General features: G+C 41.3%; 1 protein-coding gene across 1 annotated transcript; it reads right to left on the reverse strand.

Moving 5' to 3' along the window:
• Positions 1-1,863: 1,863 nt before the first annotated feature.
• On the reverse strand, positions 1,864-7,302 carry LOC139702884 (speedy protein E4-like). The gene is made up of 6 exons (XM_071605432.1): positions 7,197-7,302; positions 6,417-6,647; positions 5,778-5,836; positions 4,702-4,787; positions 3,846-4,014; positions 1,864-2,445 (listed from the first exon to the last, which is right to left on the reverse strand). The coding sequence occupies exons 1-6, from the start codon at positions 7,300-7,302 to the stop codon at positions 2,386-2,388; spliced, it is 711 nt and encodes a 236-aa protein (XP_071461533.1). The 3' UTR covers positions 1,864-2,385.
• Positions 7,303-26,197: the final 18,895 nt, after the last annotated feature.

A 26,197-nucleotide genomic window follows, 5' to 3' on the forward strand; every position in this document is an offset into this window, starting at 1 on the left:
ACAAAGCCAGTCTGGAGACCCTGATGCTGCCTGGTGCCACCCTCACGCTGTGTAGGTGACATCATGACGTCCCCTGTCTCTATCCACACCCTCTTCCCTCGTCTTCTTTCCTGGACACTCGCCTGTCTCCCCCACTCTATGGTAAGCACCCACAGGGCAGGACCTGAGCCTGGATTATCGCTCTACTCATCCCACTCCTACCAAATGCTTAGTGAAATTCCAGTAAAAACTCTAGACACTGAAATCAAGGTCAGCTTCCCAGGTTGGTCATATACATCGAATGTCCTCTGAAGGTGCTGCATCCTAAGGACATGACAGCTTTAATTCAAACTTTCCTAGACCTTCAGCCACGTGCCTCTTTTAGTCGGTGCCAATTTGTGTCCTTTTTCACATGACAAAACAGTAATTATAGGATTTGTGCTCTCTTAATCTCAGTGAGATGTTTTAGAGAATTATACAATAGGAATCCCCGAATATGCAGTCGTTGGTGAGAAGTGCCAGTAGCTTGGGAAACAGTTTACAGCTGGTTTCTGAAGACAGGGCAGTGTAGAGGGGGCCTCAACCTGCAGCATGTGACCTCCATGCAATTGATCAGCATCAGAATTGCATTGCACAGTGCTGGTCTTTAATGACTTTTTCCTTCAGCGAACTTTTACCTCTTCAGTTGCTCCACTCACCCAACCACCATTCCTCTTTTAACACATTCAACCAGTCTTAAGCTCATTTCATGCAGGTACTTTCCAGCCTCTTCACATCATCTCCACTTGCCTCTAACCCCACATCACATCTCATCACTGGCTCTGTTGCCACCTCTCTTTAGCTTTGTTTTTCTTCTGACACTTTGCTTCACCTGCTTCTTTCCACAGCTGCTCCCGTATTCTCTGAAGTTCCCATCTCCCAAGATGCTTGTCTGCAGTCATTCAGTGCCCACACTGTTAGCCCTTTCCTCTCTGTGCCTATCTATTTACCAGCTCGAGCTCTTCCTATCATCTCATTCTTCTCACAACTTGCCCTAGTACCTTCATTTCCCTTCACCAGTTTCTATTTCAACAAGACCCTTTGGGTTTCCTTCTGTTATGTAAAACTAGTAATAGATTGTGGAAAAGACTCAAACTGCGACTCCAGTAGCAAAGTCTACCATTCCCTGTGTGTCCCCATCCTTGGACCATTACCAGGAAGGCATCTCCTGTTGAGATGCCTCTTCTTGATTTTGGATTTAGATTGTTATACAGCTCTCCTAGAATTTTCTTTCACTCTTCTGTGTTGTCTCTCTCAATGTCCTCCCTGTGTTTCCTGCTTCCAGTCTCTAGTATAAAGTTCTGCAACCTTCTCTGTTGTTTTCAGACGTGAAAAATAATTGAGGTGTTTTCCCCCCACAGGTAAGAAATTTGGTCAATTAACAACAACCCTGTTAAACAATAGTAACATTTGTCAGCAAACAAACAATCCAGAATGTCATGATCAGATGCATCATTAAGGTAAGAAGATTCTCAACTTTATTCAGTTTCCCCACAAATGCTGTGCTCTTGAAAAGCATATAGCTCCCCCCCCCAAAAAAAATGTACATAGCACATGTGTTCTCTTACAATACATACTTTAAAATGACAGAAAAACATGTCAAACCAAGTTAAATAACAGCAGCTTGATATTTACAATAATGATGATTGAACATCAAATGAAAATTTATATTTATAAGACTATGGGGTAATACCACTGAGGTTTAAAAGTAATAGATAAAAAAGATTAAAAACTTCAGAGAAATAATTATATACACAAACCTGTTATAACACTCATCACAAAACTAATAAGAAACAACAATTTTCCAAACAACATATGTCTCAAAACAATTTAAAATAAACATAGTTCAAAATAAGCATTTATTATATATACTAAAACTATGATAATCCTATAAATAAATCATCTTCATGCTTGGTATCCTTAAGAGATGCTTGACCCAAGATGAATTAAAAGGAGAGGGTAAAAAGACAATTTACAGGGAAGTGAGATATTCATGGCTAAAGGACATTCACTTTAGACCAAGATCAGCCTTTCACCACTGCTGACATTTGGGCCCAATTTGTCTGGGTTAAGGATTTCTAGCACATCCTGTGTGATAAGCTGTTCTTTCTCAGGTGTGGCTGAGTAGCCTCATAGCACTCAGCACATATAGAAGCTCATCTGTGTGGTTGGGGTTTGAGACCATGAAGCTGACTTGGATTCAGTCTGTTTCACCATCTGCACACAGTGGCTATGAGTGGAGGTGTAAAGGAGTGGATCGAGAAGTTAGGTCCTTGAGCATCCTAAATAGACAATCAGTGACTCTGTCATAAGGCCAGAGATACAAAATTTTGATTCTCCCCTCAGGCCTCCATTCTTCCGGGTCTTCTAGGGAATAAGAGTGCGATCTCGGCCCCACACCCAGAGCTCGGGATCATAAGCTTGAATCTGAAAAGAAAAAGAGCCCCCCAAAAAGCTGATGAGTTTACAAGATATTGAGTGTTTTGAAGTCATGGTTAATCTATTTTCACATTCCTTAAAATTAGTTCACTTTGATTTGAGTCAGGAATTGTGGGGAAAAAACTATACACAATGCTACAATTTCTTCTTTCTAGTTACTATGATTCAGCAGTTTACAAATATCTTAAATAAAATGTTGAGAGGCTTGATTCTATTAACAAGTTCTGTCAGCTATCAAGGTGTAATTATTAGATTTATTTATCCTGGTGACAAATGAAGTAGCTATATATGGATATCACAACATTATTTTACTTATTACTAACATGGCTATATATTAGGAGCATATTATGTAAGATGTGGGACATCATATTTTCGGCTTTCTTTTCAATAAAAATTGAGTATATTTTCCCATTTTATATTAGACAACTAAATTATGCTACCTGTGTGGAAAATTTTGTAAAGATGCTTTGACAGAGACAGTGGTTTTGGTGTCCCATTGAATCAAATTTGGAAACTTGATTTTATCAAGAGACAGCTTTATCATTGTCTCTGATTTGAATAGAATAATGGTTTAATGTAGTGAAGTTTTTGCTTGAGTACATGAAAAAAACTTTTAAGTTACATGAATAATCACTGAAACCCTATTATAATTTTTACATGACTATAAGACTGGCAGATGAATAATTTTGGTATGATTTTTGTTTAAAACTAAAGAGTATATCTCAGTGTTCTAGTGTTCTAGACAAATAATTAAACTATAATTTTAGTTACATCCAAAGTAGAAATTAATTGTGTAAAAATTCTATGAATGAAAAAATATTTCACTGTAAAATGTTCTGCTTTGTGAATAATTTTAGTCTAGTATAAAGATTCCTTTCATCTCATTTATCCACTTCCTTTAAAATAAACCATAGTTTACAATGGTTAGATCCATCTATACATAAATATATATTAAAGACCAAAGATACATATGGAAAAAAATCACTTGAATCTGCTTTATTAAACTGTAGTTCCCTTATTGCATAGAAATTGGACTTGTCTTTACACTTTTAATGTACTTTACTTTTCCTCAAGTAGTTCATTTTCTTGAAATGAGACTTTCTTTTATTACTTGAATCACTTATATATATCTGATAAATTTCCACTAAATTTTTGTTAGATGGTATACAGTAAATTGAGGTACACATTTTGTTCACTAACAAACCCCCGCCCCCCCCACAAAAAAAAAACAAAAACAAAAAACTGAAGACTGCCCAGGAAATCCTTCCCTCCCTGCACAGCTGTCGGAGTTTTCTCCTCCCTAGAGCCCACCTGCAGCCACCCACCTCCCTGTGTCTCTCCAGTCAGCCCATCCCTCTCCCCCCACAAGCACACACAGCACCACCCACCTCCTCACACTCCTCCTTGGAAACCCGAGTGTTCCAGCCCATGGAGCAGATGAACTGATAGCGCAGTTTGTGGAACAGGGGACGCTGGGCATAGCTCTTCCCGTAGAGGAAATGAAAGATGTCTTGTTTAGGAGCCTGGTTGTCCTCCTCCATGTCATTGGCCAGGTAGCTGGGGAAAGAAACCAGGTTGCTCCTCAGCAACACAACCAGGAAAAGCCTCCCCTTGGAGTCAGCTTCTAAAAAAGGGACTCCCAGAGGACCATCTTCAGACAGGACTGCACCAGCCCTATTAAGTGTTACAGAGGACCATGCCTTGGTCCAGAGGTCTCTGCCAGACACACACCTTCTGAAGGACTCCAGCCTTTGTCTGGAAAGCAGTGAGCAACACTTGTGGAGGAGGCCTAAGAGGTGGTTGGATCCATCCTGGAAGGAATTTCAGGGGGTACATAGAATGCCACAAATGTGAGAAGACACATGTATGAAGGACCAGAGGGGAGCACCTTACACTGCACCTGTGCCAGGTTGGGAGTTGGGCATCTGTTTTAGAAATCCAGAGGCAGAAGACAGAACAGTGTAGATACAGGAAGGAAGATGTGTCTGCAACTCCAGTCTCTCTGCCAGGGACAGGATGTGCCCATGCTTTCCTCCACTCTTCTCAAGTTTCCTTTATTTTTTTAAAACTGGCTTTTAGGGAGCTTTATGTGTTTGTTTTGAGTCAGGAATTGTGGGGAAAAAACTATACTACAATGCTACAATTTCTTCTACACAGAGTAAACCGGACAAACAGGCCAAAAGTAAAGGACAGTTTCTACCCTCCCAGGTAGTGAGTTCTGATTGATGGAGACCAAATACTTACAGGGCCAGAAAGAAGTGGATTCGTTGGTACTGCCAGGAGAAGAGGCCAGCCCGGCTAAAATAAGCTATGACCATAGACAGGAGGTACTGATGGAGAGAGAGGAAAGACAGAGAGGTCACATCCTGGAACAGGAGGAAAGAGGGGACAGAGGAATGGAGGTCTGGGGTAGAGAGTGCCACTAAGATAAAGTAACCAAGTAAAGAGACCTGCTTCCTTGGGGAAGGACAAGAAGGACCAAGGTCAGTCGGAGCAGTCAGGGGGAGAGGAGGCCTAGATGTGCACTGGGCCAGCTCTGAGGCGACCTTTTGAGAGAAGGCATGTAGGTGAGCTGGGTGAGGAGGGTCTTGGGTAAGCTAAAGAATAGGAGATCCTAGGGAGAGCAAAGAGGAGAGGAGCCCAGAACCTCAGGTGGTATCAAGCAGAGAGGTGATAGACATGCAAGACTGTGGTCTCGGACTTGGAGCCCAAGCAACCCAAGCAGAAGCAAGGTCCACCTGTCCTCTCTGCAAAAAGCTGCTAGGCCCTGAAGGGAGATGTTGACAAGTTACAAAGGTGCCAGGACTTGGTACATCTTTTTGGCTGTATGCAGAGGCAGAGAGAAGGACCATGTGGAGCTTGTGTGTTTGTTTTGACTAGGGAATTGTGAGGGGGGAAAAAAACTATACTACAATGCTATAATTTCTTCTATAGCCAATGCACTTTTCCAAAGTGCCCTGCTATGGCTGATCTCTCCCCCATGTCTGGAGGACTCAGAATGCATATATCTGAGAGACTATTAGATGATGGATGCTTACATTAGTTTAGACCTGACAAGGTCTCTGCTTGGGATCACAGAGCTTGGTTCCAATCATCCTGATTGCAGACATTATGACTCTAATAGATTTCCTCCTCCCTGAGGGGTGAGTAATGGGACCATGTTCACGGGGCTTCAATGGGTGAGAGAGAGCAGAGAGAACAGGACCTCCCTTGGAGAAGGTGTTGGCTTGGAGCCCAATAGAGGACCATAGGGTCAGAAAGCCCTTCCCACTCCAGGCTGTGCTGGATCAGTAACACTTCCCAGTGGAAAGCAACCTCACCTTGTCAGACACCCTCAGGTTCTTGTCCCAGGCCAGGAATCTTTTGACAACAGGATCCTCTGTGAACAGAACACTGGTGTTAGTTTGGAACCAGAAGAGGTTTCAATGGGTGATAGAGAGCAGAGAGAACAGGACCTCCCTTGGAGAAGGTGTGGGATTGGAGCCCAATAAAGGTGGATAGATAGAGGACAGGAACATTCCTTGGGCAAGTTGCTTTGACATGAGACCCACCCCCCCCCCCCCCAGAGAAACAACTGAGTGAGGGTTTGGGTAACATCTGGATATCTATATGAATAAAAGCTTTGAGTAAACTGTGAAGGCTCATCATCACCCAAGAATATACCACCACCTCAGAATCAGAGAATTACTAGGTCATTTTCTCATGGAGGAGGAAATCTATTAGAGTCAAGATGTCTTCAATCAGGACAATTGGAACCAAGTTCTGTGATTCCAAGCAGAGACCTTGTCAGGTCTAATGTAAGCATCCATCATCTAAAAGTCTCTCAGGGAGATGGGTCCTGAGTCCTCCAAGAATGGGGATCTCAGGGATAGCAGGGCTCTTTGGAAAAGTGCAGTGGCTGTAAGTTCCTTCTTTGTGTAAAGAAAGGATTGGAGGGCACTACCTGGGTGTCTCCCTACCTAGAAGCCGGTTGAAAACCTCATGGTGTTCTGGTTGCACCAAGTCCATGCGCCGTTTTTTGAGTTTCATTTTGAGGCCACACAGTGACTCCACATCCCAGGGGTGATTTAGCTCACTTTCCAGATCCTCCAGCTCATCCTCAGATTCAGTGGAGGACTCTCTCTTTCTCTTTAGACCAGTGGTCTCAGGCAGGAGGCCAGATTCTACCCAGGGTGCAGAATCAAAAATCCCTGGGGAATCATCCTCCGAGTCTTCCTCAGATTCTGAGGTCCACTCTCTCTTCCTCGAGGACCGACATGGGAGGCAGGGTTTTACCCACAGAGCTGAGTAAAGGGAGCAGAGTCAAGCTCCTGTACTTGGAATTCAGCCTTTCATTATCTGATCCCAGTTCACCTCCCACACCCAAGACCTTCAACTGTTACCTTCTTCTGAGCTATTGTTCAACCTCTCCCCTTTGCTGATAAACATGTGCCCCTGATTCTCTTTACCAGTGTCCCATCTCCCTGTTCCTCAGAACTCTTCCTCATTATGGATACTTTCTTCCATGGGGGAGTGACCCTTTTTACATCTCCTCTACCTACTTCCTATGCTTAGATTTCATCTTCTAACCCAACTCCCTTCTCTACAGATTTTCCATCCATGTGGACTACCTTGTCCCATGGCAAGGAACTTTAGACTTCAAAAGTGGGCTCCCTAGTCTACCTTTTCTGGCTTCTCTACCCCTTCCTTCCTCCTTACCAGTCATCATGTCAAATCAGTTCTCACTCTAGCTCTCTCACCTGATGGACCTGGGATCTCATCATCTACCACCACTTCCAGGTGGGTTTCTGAGGTGCTTGGCTGGGAAGGCGATTGCCCAGACTGGGAGATTTGTTGATCCTCCATAAGTTCTCCAATACTCTGTCTTCCTTTTACAAAACCTAGATTCTTACTAAGGCAAAGCCTTCTTCCAGAATTTGGTTGTATAGGAATCTGTTCGCTCTTCTCCAAACGGGAGAAACCAGGTGAAGAACAGTACTGAGGACAAACTGTTGCCCACTGCACTGCCAGTGGTCCACAGAGTCTGTCCCTTCCAATCAGGAAGGTTGGAAGCCTCTGATGTCATCACTCATTCCAACCTGGCAACCAGTTTGAAGGAAAACACCTGTAACTGTCAGACTGGTGTGTGCACCTGTCGTAGAGTTCTAGAGGAGATGGTCTCTGCTGCTACTAATCCAAACTCTGTCCACCTTGCCAAATTACCCTATGGGTCTCTGACTCCTCCCTCTTTCACTTCTCTCTAGAATGTGGGTTCTTCTCTCCATTCTCAACACAACACATGTTAGATACCCTGCCTTTTAGCATTTCCATTTCAGAGCTTAGTGTGGAGGGAGAGGAAGGAGGATGGCAAGGAAGATGGAGAAGGGCAGAAATGACAAGACCTCCCAAGAAGGAGCTCAGTATGTACAAAAGAACCCATGTACACTGAATTATCACTTGAAAAACCTAAATGGAAACACTCAATTTAGCAAATCTATTCCTCTAAGTGCCACTGGCCTTCACTGTTTTCAGAAATCTGTCGAGGCGACATACACTGTGCACTTAGGCATCTTTAACACAGGATTCCTTCTGAAAACATAAAATCATAGGAAATTCTACACATGCTCATACTCTTCACAGAGTGTCTCCACTTTCTGGGAGTCTATGGATCATCTCAAGTTAGCCTCTCATTTCCAATCAATCTCTCTCCAGTTTACATAGTATATTTGGGAGCAAAGATATTGCTCTTGATCTGGATATTTCACTGTCACCCATGTGCCCTATGGAAAATCTGTGAAAAAAGAAACAAATGGAAATTTTCCCATACAAGACAGAATATAGTATTTGCCCAGAAGATGGGAAGTGCAAGGGATGTGTCCCAGCACCCAGTGGAACTGGGGAGCTGCTTCCAAACATCTTAACTCAGCTCCTTTCCAGCTGGGCATTCAATCCATGTTTTTCTTTCTAGCCACAAAATGTGGTTAAATATGTAGAAAACTTACCATGTTAACCATTATGATGTGTAGAGGTGAGTGGTGTTGATTACATGCATGTCTCACTTAATAATGGAGATATATTCCTGAAAATGTGTTTCAGTATGATTCATCATTGCACAAACATTCTACAATGCTCTTACACCAACTGAGATGGCTACAGTCTTACTTATGCTATGTCATATTGTGGAACAAATTCGTGTATGTGGTGTATTTTCCCATCACTGGCCATAATGTCATCATGTAGGGCATGACTATAAATTTCTCTTGTGCATCCACCTCCATCATCCATCTGCAGAGCTTTTCCATCACCATAAGCAGACAGTCTTCACCCATGAAACACTAACTCCCACTTCTCCTCTTCACCTCCTACTGACCACCATTCTCATTTCTATCTCTATGAAATTGACAACCCTCAGTACCTTATCTGTGTTGCGGACTGGGAATTCATACAGTATGTGTCCCAGTGTGTCTGCCTTATTTTACTTTGTGCACTGTCCTCAAGATCCTACATTACTGGAGGATGGATCAGAATTTCCCTCTTTCTTAAGGCTGAATAACAGATGGGCAGACTCCATCTGTTGTCCATTTATTCATCCCTCCATGGGCATTGGGTTGTTTTCCACATTTAAGCCTGAAGTCTTTTATTTGCCATTATTATACCTCATTGACGGAAGCACACTTGTTATTCATGTTGTGCATGAGGTTTTATTTTGCATTTTAATATCTTACATGATTCTGATGATCCCATGCCAAACAAGAGTAAATGCAGGTTGATTCTTGTTATCTACTGAGAGTCAGTGTCCAACTTAATTGGCAGCCATGGATGTTCAGAGTTGAATGAGGATCCATCAACCTTCCAAGAAACCGTGAGTTCCTTGGCAGCTCTTTCCCAAGCCTGGGCTGCCCCCTAAGTATCTCCCTGCTGGGAAAGGTCCTGGCAGTCAGGAAGCAAGTCCCATTGCTGTGGAAGACCAATTTCTCTGCTTATTCAGTTTCTAGTCATGATGCCTTTAAACATCAGAGGTGCTTGGGTCCTCCCACAACAAATAGAAAGTTCATATTCTCTTACAGTGGACAGCTTTCAAGTACATTCACATGCAACATGATAATTTTTCGGTCAATGATGGTCCATATATATGATGGAGGTCCCAAACAATGGTATAGCCTAGTGACTTAGGAGCCATCTTAGCTTCTGTAAATACACTCAGTGACTTGGCACAGTGACAAATTGCCCATCAGCACATTTTTCAGTCCTTATCTTACTGGTTAATGATGCACGAGTACATGAGAAGATTCTGTTCCCACTAAAATTCTCTTCCAGACCATAAGAAGTCCCAATTATTTGGGGACAGTAACACGACTAGTTTTTGTCTGATAGGTACCTTCACCTCTCCACTTCTCTTCTCTTCCTGTTGATGCAGTCGTATGCAGCAATGATGATAGTTATACTGGGAAGATAACAGAGTGAATAGATCTGCTTTGCAAACACCAGCCTTTTTGCATAAGGTCAGAGGTAGGAATACTACAGTACAGTTTCTGGCCCTTGCCTCATAGATTCTAACTGGATGGACATGACAGTTTTCCAAATCTGTCTTTGGATTAGGTAGCAGGGATCCTAAAGAAGCTAAAATCAGGCTTGGTGGAGTAGAACGTGCATGTAACCTCAGAGGGTCCAGAGGCTGAAACAGGAGTCTTGTGAGTTCAGACCTAGCTTCAGCAACTTAGCAAGGCCCTAAGCAACTCAGCAAGGCCCTGTCTCTAAAGAAAATATAAAAAAGGGTTGGGGATGTGGCTCAGTGGTTGAGTGCCCCTGGGTTCTATCCCTGGTACCAAAAAAAGAAAAGAAGGTAAGAAAGAAAATAAAGGGAAAAAAGAAATAAAGAAGGAAAGAAAGCAATAAAGAAGAGGAAAGAAGGAAAGAGGGAGGGAGGGAGAAATTGAAACCACTATAGAAGAAAATAAAGAGGAAACATTTTTATGGGAAGGTGAGGTATGTTGAGGGCCTACCATGGGAGGGCTGTGGTAGTCCTCAAGTCCGCCACTGACGGGGACTATCTGAAGAATGCTGCAGTTGTCCTTGATGCTGGAAGTCCCTTGTTGAGCCTTGCAATTCACATGGATAGGAGCCTCCCAAGGAAGCCCTGCCACCTCTTACCCAGCAAGTTCTCCACACCTTGCCTGGTCTGCTCCTCTCCTTCCCTCCTCCCTGAGGAGTCAAGGTCTCTGGACCTGGAAGAGAAATACCTGTTCTGTGACTAATAGAACCAGTTTAAAGCCTTGGGAAAGAGAATGAGTGCTAAGGAGGATATTTGCCATAACTGCCAAACATGGATTCTCAGGGTTGAGATTTTCTGTCCCATATGAATCATGTTTAAAAAGAGGGAAAATATATGTAATATTGTAATGCCAGATTCGTGAGACCTCAATAGACCTCCAGGAGCTGAATCCGATGCAATCACACAAGATTCTTTATTGCAAGCTTGAGCCTGGACTCACAACCGTTTCCGATGCAGCGTTCCCAGGAAGTGAGTCCTGATCCTTTGATCAGTGAGATTTTATAGGTTTTGGGGGGATACTCTATGCGTCACAACATCACACAGCAAATCATTCCATACCACGGGAAAATCAAACAACAACTCTTAACATTGATTAGCACATCCACTGCAGGATCAAGTTGGGTAAGGGTGATGGGTTAGTGCAAGAGGGAGATTCCTTTGAATTGATTGGTTTAGGCCACAACAGGGGTATGTGCTAAACTACATGGTTTCTCAAATGTTATCAACCACTATAAACTACTGAGGGGTCATCTGGCATCCCAGGTATTTTCCCTGTCTCATGCTGATTGGTAGTTGCTAGGGGGTTGCTATGGGTCCTCACCTAGCCTGACTGAGTCAGGGACACCTGGCACCACAGATCTCTCCTGTTATTTACAGACAAACAACTCAGCAGGGTTGGTATGTGCCTAGGAGTGCTCTGTGGGTTTTTCTAAGGACAAGGGTCACGCTTCCTTCCTTAGGACAGGCCTTGAGGTAGAGCTGGTTTCTCAAAAATGGAGTCACATCAGTTTCTCATTCCCCCCTTTGTCTGGAAACTTGGGGACCAATCATGGTTCCCTCATCTGGGGGTCTATATGGGCAAGCCCTACATCTTGGTAGGATTCTCCTTCTGGGTTTAGGGCTTGATATTGGGTATGCAGAACCATCATCTGAACTGTGTTTACGCTGTCCTTGATGAAAGCCACTAGCTTGTTCATAAGTGGTCCTACTAAGGTTGACACTAGGGTAATTTTAGAGTAAACAGTAACCCTCAGGGGACAGTCTTCAACTTACCAGACTCACTCAAAATTGGCCTCCTGACTCGATTTACCTATCTATACTGTCTATCTATTTCTGGCTTTATTCCCCCCTCTAATTTTAGGAACTCCTTATTGCTGTAAGGAGAAGAGGCGATGGTTCGTTCTGGCTGCTTCAGAGCTGAGAGGGGGCATTGAACGTGAGGGAGCTCGATGACGTGGGGGACGACGTTGGGGATGTGAGTTCCCTTTTAGAATTCAGTTTGGTTTGAAGTCTGGTTGGGGAAGAACAGGTTGTAAAGTCATCTGGGGATGGGTGTTTCTATGAGAGAAACAAAAACCATGAGTACTGAATAAATGTTGCAGCAACGAACATGTCATTGTATAGAAATTTCCTCACCAGGCTTTAACATCCCCAGTTATCAGGACTGTAAATATAACATTTAACTTTTAGTGTTACAGATGTCCTTCCTCATAAGATACAGTTTAATAATTTAATGTCATCTGCTCTTGCAAAATCTTTTTACTAGTATGACCTCTGTGTCTAATAGAGAAATCTTTAATTCTGTTACTTCGGGCTGTGTGATCATACTAGCAAACACCAAGCCTACTTGTGTAGGTTAGGAATATCTGTAGGCCTTAAACTAAAAACTGCTCTGACAGTTTCTCTTGATAGTTTCTTTTGATAGCTATCAGGCATTCCTGCCTAATAATCTCTTCTGTAGCCTCCAGTCTTACTTATTCTTGGGGACTAACACAAGGTGTACACCTTAAGTTACATTTAACTATTATTATTATTTAAAATGCCCAGGAATAACTGTGTTTTGGTTTTAACTGTCTTTGCTAAGTGTTTAAGATGAAGCAGTCAAACTGACTTTTGTTTCTATCTATTGTTAACAGCTGAGTTTTCATGGGAATCCTGGGGGATCTTTGGAGCAGCTTCTCAGTTCTGCTAGTGCCATTTGCGCTAGGATGGGTCCAGGTCTTGCTTGACTATGTGGCTTCCCTTGGAAGCATCAGGGATGTCTCTCTTCTCTGATGACCCTCCTCTTCATAGCAAATGCACTGATTGGCTTTCTGTTCTCCAGTGGTCTCACTAATCTCCCTGATCGGGAGGTTATGTGGCCCAGAGTTGCAAAGCTCTTTAGAGAAGTCCCCTGTTCCCTGGATTCAGACTGACTCAGAGGGAAAGAGCCAGACATTGGTTTTCTTGGCCCTTTTAATTTAACTTTAATTTTAAATCTTAAACACCCAGCAAATCAATCTCACCAGAGTACTGGGCTTTAATGTCTATCTCTCTATCCTGTAGGTGACAACTTATTATCTTAAATTAACCCAGGTCGTGTGTTCTTAAAGCAGTACCTCTGCAAAACATTAACAAGCAATCTTTAGACCGTTTATAAGAAAACTACAAAATAAAATTAACAAGAGTAAAAACTTATTTAGTTTGTGAAATAGTTACCTTGAACTTTGGCAGAGTTATACATTATATCCCCTGTTTGAGATCCTAGTAATCTTGACAAAAGCCAACTTTTGGACACAACTTTAAATGTACTGAAATCTGGCTTACTTCTTTCATAGTCATTCTCACATGTAGTAAAATGGGACACAGAGCCTTATCTCAGGTAAGGCTGGGCTCTTCATAAATCTTAAGTAAAGTACTGTAGTTCTGAAGCTGATCTTTGTTTTTTAAACATCATTTTACAAAGTTTACATAAATTGTTGCTCAATTTACATGAATATTAGCTAACACAATATAATATCACATCTAAAACATGAATTAAAGAAAGGCTGAAAGCTTTTAACCTTTTGTAGAAAAGTATCAAAGTACTTTTGTATTACAATATTAACCTTTACACAGATAAGGTTCTCATTAACTTAAAAATACATTTAAATTACACCTCAGTGTAAAAAGTAGCATAAAACTTTACATAACTTATTGATAACAGGTCCAGTTATAGAACATCAAATGATATAAATAAATCTCCAATATGTCTTTTCTTTTAAGCCTAAAATTACCTTACAGCTTTAGAACACCAGCTTAATATAATGTTCTTTTAAAGCTTCTACCTTACAGCCTTGTACACCTGGAAGATCTGAACACATTAATAGCACCACAGTTACATTGATGTTTTTATATTAACCAAATTTACCTTTTAAAGAAATAACATGGTACAATTCTCTAAAATAACAGTTCTTGTTTAACCAGATATTTAATCCCTTTAAGATTACTTGCTCTAGAAACAAGAAACAAAACTTAATAAACACAATGTTATGGATAAACTAATGTTTTAAGAAGTCTTTGTCCTTTTAACATATGATTGGTTGTAAAAACAAACTTACACAGACCTTCTTTATCACTTACTTAAACTCTCTTATTTACTTCATCACATAAAGACTTTCTTATCAGGAACATTTTTTTCCTTTTATTAAATATGATTTCCATACCTAGAACCTTCTAATTTCTCATTTCCATCTGTTAACCTCCTTTTCTGTTCACATTTTGAAACAATCCTTGTAAATTTCTGAATTTAGGCAGATTATTTCATTTTAATAAAAAGAAATATTTGATTTTACTTATAGTATTCTTAATTGAAACAGTTGAAACTTTGGGGCCTTTATATAAAGCATCTTTTATAAACCCTTGTATCTAGACTCACATCTGTTTACCATTTCATGAAAACACAATGTCTAAGTATCAGGGATGACAAAGCAACTTTATACCTTTTTTCTTCATTTACCAACTTACAAAAACATCAATAATGTTACCCAGTGCAATTCAAGGAGTTAAGAGTACTCAATGGTATATTTAACATTTAGCATTTTAACCTTGTTAATCAATCAGATATCTAACAAAAGTACTCATAAATGAGTAATCCCATGTCAAATATACTTTACTTATTTTATCAAAATATCAGACAAGTGTATTGAACAGTGTTAGCCATTTCTTCCTTGTTGAAGAAAAGTCCTAGAACCAGAGCATATCAGGCATTTCATAGACATCAACATTTTATTTTATTTTTTTGAACACCTAGGAAAACTTGTAAGCTTAATTTTATAGACATTATTATTTTCATCTGTTTACCCAATTTAAATTGAACCATTTAAATCATGTGAATCAAAGATATTTGGATCCATGTTTTAAAATTTCATGAGCACTCCTCATATATCTGCCAATTTTCATGTCATGTGCATGATATATGGACATACGCACATACAGACATACAACACATAACACAAGTGTGCACACATAATACAATAGTAAAGGCCTTGTAGCTTTTCGCAGATGAAATCTCCATTGCAATGTTTAAAAACTCCACAGTTGATCAAAAATAGAACTGATCAGAAAAACATTAACCTAGATCTGTAGGATCAAAATCATGAGCTCAAAAAATACAGAATCTAAGAAAAAGCAAGAGTCCTAGAAAAAAATGACCGGCCAGTAATTAGAAAGTACCATACAATTTACTTTTTTGGTTTAGTCTAGTTTGAGTTCAGGTAAAAAGACACCTTTACTTTTTTTTTTCCTTGAGCCTCAGATCAGTCTCCTACTGAGCTCGTAGGCTTCTTCAATTTGCATTTCAACTCAACGTAAGTCCTGGCTGAGGTCTGGAAGGAGCAGGGAAAACTGCTATTCTCAGCAGAAACCTCATGCCTAAGGCATTTTAACCTTAAGTCATAATTTTCAGGTTTTGGATGTTGAAAATTATGATACAAGTTTAAGATACAATTCACAAAATTTCATACCTTTACATCTTGTTTTGCCAAAGGAAAATTTTTTCCTACACTAGAAAAACTTGCTCACACAAAACTGAAAATAGGATCTTACTTGATAATATAAAAACTACCATCCGAAGAAATCCCTTCAGGATCATTAAGCCACTTCCTTCACTCTGAAGTTCCTATAGTAGTATTAAGTTACAAAAGAGAACCCCACACTACCATCTATATCCAAAATTAAGCTTTAAAAATTCCCAAGACTGTTGCTATTCAGTTTCATTCCAATATGCCAGACCAACCCCCAATCCAACACTTTCCTTCCCTAAACACTGAGGGGAACAGATACCATACCATGATTTACTATCCTTGCCCAAATTAATAATGCACTGGTACACCCAGTGAAATCTTCCCAGGCTACCCAATTCAAAAATTGGTGAAAAAACTGAATGATTGGGAGTTACTTGCCAATTTGGAAGTAGAGTTCTTTAGTTTTCCATCCTAAGTATTTAAGTTCTCTGGCATGAATTATCTGAAATCATAAACTAAACAATTACCTAAACCTAACTTTTAACTGCAAGATTGTGCAATGCTTCAAAAACCCATTCAGATACCAGATTGTTACAATAAAACGTCATCTTTTAGACACACATTCAGCCAAGATCATTCCCTAGAAACAACCTAATATCAACACATGACTGCATTCAGTGTCCTTATTTTTTTTTTAAGTAGACAGAGGTAGAGTAATCCTTACAGTGCAGGGAAGGAAGGCAGGAGCTCCCCGAAGCAAAAGGGGCTTTGGCAGCTGCTGGGAGTCCCTCAGTCCCTCCTTTTACTTACAGGATTAGCTCCTCTGGTTCGGTCTGACCCCAGGTACCAGGCATGCTCCATATCTCCTAACATTCCAGTAGTCAGCTCTCAAAAAGTTCATTTTAATCCTCTGCATGCAGTTGTTTGGAGTGCTAGGCTTCCCCAAGAAAGTGGGGCGGGGGTTCCTCTAGAGTCCCCTCTGGAGTGTCAAAATTTGTAACTGAAAGTTCAGTTCCTGTCCTCGAAGCCAATTAATGTCAATTTGATAATGAGAACAGGGTTTTGAGAAAAAGAAAAAGGGAGATACCAAAGTTCTTATATCCCCAGCAGGCATTTCCCTATGCAGTGGGTACACTCAAGCCAACTAGGGGAAGAAAAGAAAACATTGTTTCCATAATCCTGTTTAACAAAGGGGGCGTAAAGCTTATCAAAGTTCTTTAAAACACAGCTCAAAGGGGTGTAAGAGGTGAGAACAGAAAATCTGGCGGTTCTATTGACTTTTGGTCCCTTTCAGGGAAGCAGGAGAAGCATACCAGGGATATTTTCAGGCTAAAATTTAGCTCAAGTTACTTCCACACATCTAAGGCAGATCAGAACTTGGGATACTGCATCTGTCCAAAGTAAAACAATGCCATCACACTTAACTGAGACACAGACAAAAAACCAAAACACAGATTCTCTTTTCATATTGCAGACAAAAATGGAAGTAGGTGTCCCCCTCAGATTGGGGGAGTATCCCCCTTAGATTGGGTCTGATGACCCCAGATCGACAAAAACAGAAGTGGGGTGCTGGCCCCAAGCCAACTGCAGCCTTCCCCTCAGACAAACAGATTGGGGAAGTATCCCCCCTCTGATGACCCCAGATTGGGGGAGTATCCCCCTCAGATTGGGGTCTGGAATGTTTCCCAGGAGCCCTTGCCTATGACAAGGCCAGTTGCCAGCCCAGAATTCAGATTCTATGGGCCATAATCAGAACAAAGCAGACAACTGACACACGAATAACAAACAAGACTCACCAGTGTTAGACTCTCAGGTTCGGGGGTCCTGAGGTCTGGGGGATCCTGGACGAGCCCCCAGATGTAATGCCAGATTCATGGGACCCCAGTAGACCTCCAGGAGCTGAGTCCGATGCAGTCACATAAGAGTCTTTATTGTGAGCTCCAGCCTGGACTCACAACCGTTCCCGATGCAGGGGTCCCAGGGAATGAGTCCCGGTCCTCTGATTGGTGAGATTTTATAGGTTTTTTTGGGGGGGGATACTCTATGCATCACAACATCACACAGCAAATCATTCCATACCGTGGGAAAATCAAACAACAACTTTTAACATTGATTAGCACATTCACTGGCGGGATCAAGTTGGGTAGGGGTGATGGGTTAGTACAAGAGGGGGATTCCTTTGAATTGATTGGTTTAGGCCATGATGGGGGTACGTGCTAAACTACATGGTTTCCCAACATGTTATCATAAACTACTGGGGGGGTCATCTGGCATCCCAGGTATTTTCCCTGTCTCATGCTGATTGGTGGTTGCTAGGGTGTTGCTATGGGTCCTCACCTAGCCTAACTGAGTCAGGGACACCTGGCACCACAGATCTCTCCTGTTATTTACAGACAAACAACTCAGCAGGGTGGGTATGTGCCTAGGAGTGCTCTGTGGGTTTTTCCAAGGACAAGGGTCATGCCCCCTTCCTTAGGATAGGCCTTGAGGTAGAAGCTGGTTTTTCAAAAATGGAGTCACATCAGTTTCTCAATATCAGTCTTTAACAGTTTAGATTCCTGAGAGAAAAGCCAGTTGAGCTCACTGTCCAGATGGGGAATTTCAAGACACAGAGGGGACATGGGGGAGCCAGCAGTTTCTTTGAGCAGAAAGGACAGAGTTGGTGTCTAAGGAGACATGGTAGCTAGAGGTCATGGTGCAGAGAATCTGAGAGAGATGAGACATGCAGAGGCTCCCAGTCTGGGTCTGAATGTGGTGAGCGCACAGTGGGAGGTGAGAGCAAGGTCCAGGTAAATTCTGGCTTTACCCCTCTTCCCTTGCTTCCTAGACATCCAAGTATGGCTTTTGTTCATGACCTAAGGCAGAAAAGCACACAGAGAAGTGTTCCCTGGAGGTTGGACATGTGCTCTCTCTGTCACCATTGTCACTTTCACTCCTTCAGCAAGGCCATGTTCAACTTTAGTAAGAGTTGGACATGATGTTGTCAGCCACCCAGACACTTCCAGTAGCAGTGCTGGACATGGACCATTTTTTGCTGAATGAGTTGAATGGCACAGATGAGCTGGGAATGCCAAGAAATCAGGATAGGTTAAGTGCCCACTCATTGGGATGAACCAATACTTATTACTGGGTTAGTAAGATTTCTACAGCAGGGCTCACAGTGTCAGACTACCTGGCCTGATGGTGTATATGGTTGGTCTGCAAAAGGAAGACAGTTTAATTCAAGACTTTGTTAATATTTTAGATCATGGTAAAGTCATGGAGAATTCAATGATTGACATGATTGCATGTATAAAGACATGGGCTAGGATATAGAGGAAAATCCCAAAGTCTCCACCCAAGTATGCTCCACACCTGTGTGTGCTCTAGCAGTCTGTATTTCCCAGCTGTACAGTCAATATCACCTTCATTAACTTTAGTGCAGAGTATTTCTAATATAAGATGCACAGAAATCCCTCATTTCTCTGGTGTAGCAACCACCTAGGTTGGAGATGGTGGCCATTTCACCAGCCTGGGTGCCTCAAGGACCCAATGACAGGGTGCTTGCACATCCACTGAGGACATACAGTGTGCACAAGGACAACTTTCTCATTTGGAGCCACTGAGATGTCTTAGATGGTTTCATGATATAACCTAGTGTATTGGTCAGTTTTCTGTGACAAAATACCCAAATAATCCTCTTAAAAGAAGGAAAAGTTCACTTTGACTCACAATCTCAGAGGCTCCAAGACCATGGTTGCTTGTCCTGTTGCTTAGGGCCTGTAGGTACCCAGAATCTCAGGTTTGGAGCATGAAGTATAGGAGGTCTGCTCACCTCATGGCAGTCAAGAAGGAAAGAGAGAAACAGGAAGGGGCCCATGTTCCAATATCTCCTCAAGGGCACACCCCCATTGACTTGACTACCTCCTAATTTACACCCCCATCTTCTAAAGAGTCCACCACCTCCCAATAACACTACAAGCTGGTTACCAGGCCTCCAATGCATGGGTCTTAGGGGACACTGCAGATCCAAACTACTGTCCCTAGTGCATCCTGATTTTAAATCATTACTGGAAATCAGTGAAATAGTTTTGGATTTACAATTGCTGTATTTTAGAACTGTTACCTCTCACTCATCCCAAACTATCTTTAAGATATTGGCTAGAAGATATTTCTTCTCATGGGCAAATATAGGCAAAATAATATTTTATGATGCTAGTGGCCAAAATGTGATGGTAGAAATGGTTCTGTTTTTACCTTGTATTTTTAGGGGTGGGGGGTGGTGAGCTGCTGGGACTTCATGTATGCAACTATGCGTGTGTGCTCTGTCTTGTTCAGGATGAGTTTTTCCAGGTGTGGAAATACTCTTTAGGCTAAAAAGTGACATGTTATCACCCCTGGTTTCTGCTTTACAAAGCATTTGGATGGAGTGGTGGGCTTAATCCGCTGCTCCTTTTGGAAATTGGTAAGGGTGCTATAGTTAGGAAAAGCAGATGACTACATGGCAATAAGACAACATTCTGCAGAGACAATATGTTCTAACTGATCTAATTCCCCATTGTTTGATTTTTATTTAAACCTAACAAAAATCTATCCTTTTCCCCCATGAGGAAAGTCTGATCAAGTTTTTAATCCAGATTTAGGAGGCTAATAACAGAAGTTCAGAAGCTTAGATCCTTTTTACAAATCTATGTGAATTCAGTTGGAGAAACATTAGTTTTGTTCAAGAGATACAGACTATAGCATTATGATCTTCTCAGTGGGTTCCTTTGGAGGGAATTTGGCAAAGTGAAATGAAAAATCTCCTGAAATGTAAATACTAACAGCAAAATGTAGAGGTATGAACAGATACAATGTTACAATTGTAAGTAAGAGAAATAGATAAACTAAGTGCTATGAAATACTATAAAAGTAAGTGCCAGTCCATTTACATCTGACCACCAGAACTGTGCACAGGGGTGTACATTATGTTATAAAATAAAGTTCAAGCCTGTGAATAAAAGGGACTATATACCAACTTGTTTGGAAAATGGATTATATGTTAGAAAAATGAAAAGTTTCATCAATGTTAATGTAAAAACAATCATGAATTGATTTGGTATGTCAGAGTGACAACTTCCCTATGAGGAGGAGACAAAGTTGATGCAGGATACAAACCCAAACCACCTTCAGAAAGTCCATCACATCTTTGATGGCTAAGACAAAAGAGGTAGGTACCAAATGTTGGCAAAGATGTGGAGAATCTTTAACTCCGTTACCATCACTGGTGGGAATGTAAAATGGTGGAAAACAATTTATTGGCTCCTTGCCCAGCTAAACACATATTCCCCCTGTGATCCAGCAATCCACATCAGTGTGTATACCCAAAGAACTGAAAGGAGGTACTCCAAGAAGAATCTATATACACATTCATAAACAAAATGTGTTTTATCCATATGAAGGAATATTATCAGTTTAAAGAAGGAATGAAGTACTGCATGTGCTGATGTATAGATGTAAATATACAGCCATTGTGCATTCATTGTATATCAGTTGAAAATTCACCCTCTTTGCTTGCTCTGTGATTATGGAGCTGGTCCTTGTATAAATCTCTCTCCTTTGTCATCCTAACTCTGTTAATCCTTGTTTAGAAAGGATGCTGGGAGACATATGGAACTTGATTTCAAACTTAGTCCTCTTTTGTTTGAAAAGAAAACTAGGCTCACAAAGTTGCCCTGGTCACAGAGCAATAAGGGAGAACTGAAGCTAAAGCATGAGTCTGCTACTGGGGTCCCCGAATTTACCTCCTCTGCAGCTTCCTCCCAAGGTGGCCCTTCTGTACTCCCTCCCAGATAAGAACATAGATCTGGAAACCATCATTCCAGATCCTGGTTTCTATTCCCATTCCTTTCCCCGATCTGTCACCCCATCTTGGTTCCCTGCTGACTCATTCAATGTTGGTCCCATTTCAGCTTTTGGACAAGGACCAATGTATTCACAGTTTATGACAAACCTGCATCAGGTGCTGAGTGCAGGTGTGCTTTGGCTCAAGAAAATACTGGAGTGGGTTCAGAGGTTTGACACACCCATTCAGGTGTCCACTGGCAGATACTGAGCCTAGAGTGGTTGAGAACATCATCAACTACTTAGGACCTACAACTGTGGGTCTTTGAGTTCAAACAAGAAAAGCAAATCACAGAAAGGCTCCCTGACTTGCCCAACACCATACAGACATTCTCTCATGAAAACCTGTTGGACTATGTGGGGCTTTATTTTGTCCTATGTTAAGAAAGAGCATGTCCCTTTTGGCATGCTTGTTGATCTTATTTTACATTTTATTTTTCTTCTAAAACCCTTCTGAAGTAGAAGCAGTTATTCTATAAATGGTTTTATTATTTAGGTATTTTTGTGAAAGTGTATTTTTATGTTAAAGTCATAGTGATATTATCCTTGTACATTATTATTTACTAGCACATTTACTTGACAATTTTTATGGACACTGTTAGCTTCATTGTACAGATTTTTTAAAATGTTGGGCTGGAGGTATGCCCTGTGGTATAGTATTGGTCTAGCTGGGTCCCATTTGAAGCACTGCAAATAGTAAATTAATATGTATGTAATGAAAGGAAAGTTAAACTTAGCATGTTGCCAAGAGTTAGAGACTTTTCCTCTGTCCATTTTGTATAGCATTTCCTTGAGGAAATCAGTGATGGATCCCTATAAAGTGATATAAGCATCTTGTTTGCATCTAGCTGGTAATGTGCTTCTGTAAGCCCTGAGGGGGTCTCTGAAATGGGTTGTCTCCCTCAAGGTCCTCTCTGTTTCCTGCTTCTAGTCTCTAGCTTAAGGTCTGCTACCATTTCTTTTGTTTTCCTATATGAAAAGCAATCGAGTATTCTTTTTCAGAGGTAATAATTGGGTCAGGTAACTAGAACCCCTTTAAAAACAGTAGCATTTGACAGCAAAGAAGCCGTCTAGACTGATATGATCACATGGTCTCAAATGTGAGAAGATGTTTATTAAGTTTGCCCAAGAATGCACTATGCTGTGCTTTTCAAAAGCATGTAGCACATCTAAAATACACACCCACTTTAAAATGACAACAGGTCAAGGCACATGGCAGTTCAGTGTCAACAACTCAATAATGAAAACTAAACATCAAATGAAAATTCCATATTAACAAAATTTGGCAGTGCTACCACTGAGCTATAAAAATAATAGATATATAAATAAAATAGATAAAAAGATAAAACCCTCTCTTAAATGGAAAATATTTATGTACATGTATCAATTATAAGACCCAACAGATAACTAATTAGAAATAGCAAGTTTTCAAAATACTGACTATCTCAAAACTATTTCAAATAAATACAGTAATAATTCTTTGGCCAACATGGTCAAAATAAACCAACAAAATATATGATATGTAGGCAAACTCTCTATGACAATCCTATGGCTCCAATTTTATGTTTAAAAGTAATTCCCTCCCAGAGTCCCTGCAAGCCCATTCAAAACATCCTAGACTATGACAACTAAATATTTAAAATATGGGACCAAATCATTTACCTTAGAGACAGTTTTTATTCAACACTCTAAAATTTAGAGGGTGATTGGGGAAAATGGAACAGAAAGAACCCTAGATGCCACGAGTACAACATGGTAACTATGCAAATCCTCCTAGAAGAGTCTAGGTTCTTCTGGATTATCTGTATGGGAGGCTCCTCTCTCCCCTCCTAATGCCTGCCTGTGTCTCCATAGATGTCTTGCTCAAAATGTGTCTCTGCCAGTGGTCTGGAAGGAAGAAGAGAGGTTGTTTTACTTGATGGACACAGTTCTCTAGATGTGAAGATGAGTTATACCCTGAGTCAGTCCTAACTAGGGCTTTAGACCAACCTACTAACCCAGCCTTATCTGATCCTTCATTCTTGACACCAGCACTGAATCATCATTTTCAACTTTGTTTTTTTTTTTTTTTTTTTTAATTTTTTTTTTATTGGTAATCATTTTCAACTTTGATCCCCAGACTTTACTAACCCTGACTTCAAAAATTATTTCCTATGCCCTGGGTCAGGCCCAGAGGTCTGCTTTATAACAAGGACTTGAGCTGATAATGCAGCTAGAGCAAAGCACACTTGGAGAATGGGGCCTTAAACTTAACTCACACCATGGTCTTTGCCACTTATTTCACATCTGTACTAACTGTGTAACAAACATTACTAACATATCAACATCAGGAACCAGGAGACCAGGTGTCTGATCCCTGACCTATCTCCTAGTTTGTCCCTATAATGCCTGCTCCTAACTTGGCTGCTTCCACTTGTTTGCAATAAAACCTGTGCTTCATCCTCTGCCCAAGTCTAAACTCAACTGTGTGCTGTGTAAGAAGCTGCCCTGAAGCTAGTATATTTCTTAATCCCCTGTGGTTCTAAAAAACTTGCTTGACCATGAACTTGACAGGGAAAAATATGATTGTATAAGAGGAGAGCTTCATCCAGAAGTAGTAAGTTAGAGGGCAGCAAATATTCAGAAAAGAGTTCTGGCCATAAGCCATTTTATTGAGAGCAAACTGGGATGAAAATAGAGTTAATGAGAATTATTTTCATTGTAGAATATGTGAATAGTTTCATGGAATATCCTATTGTGTCACATTCACATTGTTGTAAATAAATCTCCATACTTGGTATCCTTAGGGAAGAATGGCCCAAATGAACAGGAAAGGGTAAAAGGGCAGTTAATTTTAGGGGAGAGGGAAATTCATGGCTAAAGGAGAGGAGAAAAACCTTCCTGACAAGGGGTACAGAGCTTACCTGGAAACTGACTTTTAATGTGCATCCTCTGAACAAACTGTCCCATTCACAAAAACTCACACCAGCACTATAACTGCATCCTTTACTATCATCACCTCTACAGTAAGATGGTGATGGTCCCCATCACATACTGTACCATCAGCAGGAAGCAGGGGTTCTATGGAGAGCACTTAATGCAGGTCCAGCAGACCCCCTGCTGCCCAGACTCGGGAGGGGGTAGGCTGAGTGGGGCTCGTACCTGTCTTTGCACAGACAAGCTGGGGTCACTCTCAGTAGAGCACCATGCACAGAACAAGAACTGGAACCTCATTATGTCAAGCCACCCGTAGTCATTATTCCCATGTAAAAATAAATTTGGCTAAGACATCACCACCATTTCATGGTGAACCAGGATGACTTCTAATTAAAGGAGGGTGCCTGAACTAGAGTGCAGGACTCGGCCAAGTCCTCCAGTGTTAGAAACAAAGGCCTTGCCTTGTCTGACTCCCCTTATGAAGCACTGTTTCATAGTTAATTTCACTTCTTGAAGAAAGATTATCAGGTAATTAATGGTTTTCTTTTTTAATATTTTTTAGTTATACATGGACACAATATCTTTATTTTGTTTATTTATTTTATGTGGTGCTGAGGATCGAACCCAGGGTCTCACACGTAAGAGGCGCATGCTGTACCGCTGAGCCATAACCCCAGCCCCTAATTAATGGTTTTCATTGAGGGGTGTGTGTGTGTGTGTGTTTCTTTCTTTTTTTGTAGTGCTGGGGATTGAACACAGGGCCTTGTCCCATGCTAAGCAAGTGCTCTACCACTGATCTACATTCCCAGTCCATGTGTGTGTGAAGTGATGACTATGTAAATTCACAGGCACCAATCCACTCCTGTCCAGTTCAGTCAGAGAGTTTGAATCAAGTTTCCTGCTGCCTCACACTCTGGCCAAGAGAGCAGGTAGAGAAATAGTTTGATAGAAACCACAGTGCCTTATGGGAACTCTAAATAAGAAAAGCATGAGCTTTAGGGTCAGACTTGTGTAAATGCACTTGCTGCTCCCCGGACAAGGAATCTAATATCAGCCTTGTTCCCCTGATTCATGGAAAAATTACTGCCTTAGGACTTCTGTAAGGTTTAAAGGGGCCCTTGTTGGTGAAGCTCACAAAACCAAGTTTGGCATACATTAGTCACCTCCAAGGCCCCATGTTCTCATTAGAGACAGCACCCCTGAAAGCTGGCTAGTACCTGATCCTGGCAGGAACCCCTCCTGTCCAGTTGATGACATTGGTCAGTTCTGCTCAGAATCCTTGTTAGAGAGTAGATGAGGAGAAAGTGCCTTCCCAAATGACCACTGAGGTTCAATGGTGATAGAATTGGGGCTTCAAGAAGAGTTTTTCTGTTATTTTTCCCACTACTAGTCAGAGGTAGAATTTTCCAGGGAACCTGAACTCTACCTAGGATGGGTTCCCCAACCTGTCTGAGGTAACCCTTTTATAGTATGATCTATATATTTTCTTCTTCAAGTATTGGGGATTGAACCCCTGCTTTATCACTGATGTAAAAAAATCCTTGATTTTTTTTAAGTTTTACTTTGGAGACAGGGTCTTGCTGAGTTGCTGAGGCTGGCCTCAAACTTCAGCTCCTACTGGTTCAGCCTCCCTAGTCACTGGTATTATAGGTGTGCACCACCTTGCCCAGTTAATCTTGCTGTAGGTTCTTTACATGTTTTTCCTGCAGGTTTAAATAATGCCTGCTTTGGGCTGGGGATGTGGCTCAAGCGGTAGCGCGCTCGCCTGGCATGTGGGCCATCATGTGTGTCAACATGAAAGGTAAAGAGTAGCCTTTTCTGTTTGACACCTATTCCTTTTTATTTAATAGCCTTATTGAGATGTAATTTCCATACTATGCAACTCACCCATTTAAAGAGTACAATTCAGGGGTTTTCAGTACATGTCAGAGTTGTGCAGCTATCACCA

The sequence above is a fragment of the Marmota flaviventris genome, chromosome 19 (assembly GCF_047511675.1).
Source record: "Marmota flaviventris isolate mMarFla1 chromosome 19, mMarFla1.hap1, whole genome shotgun sequence".
Taxonomy (NCBI): Eukaryota; Metazoa; Chordata; class Mammalia; order Rodentia; family Sciuridae; genus Marmota; species Marmota flaviventris.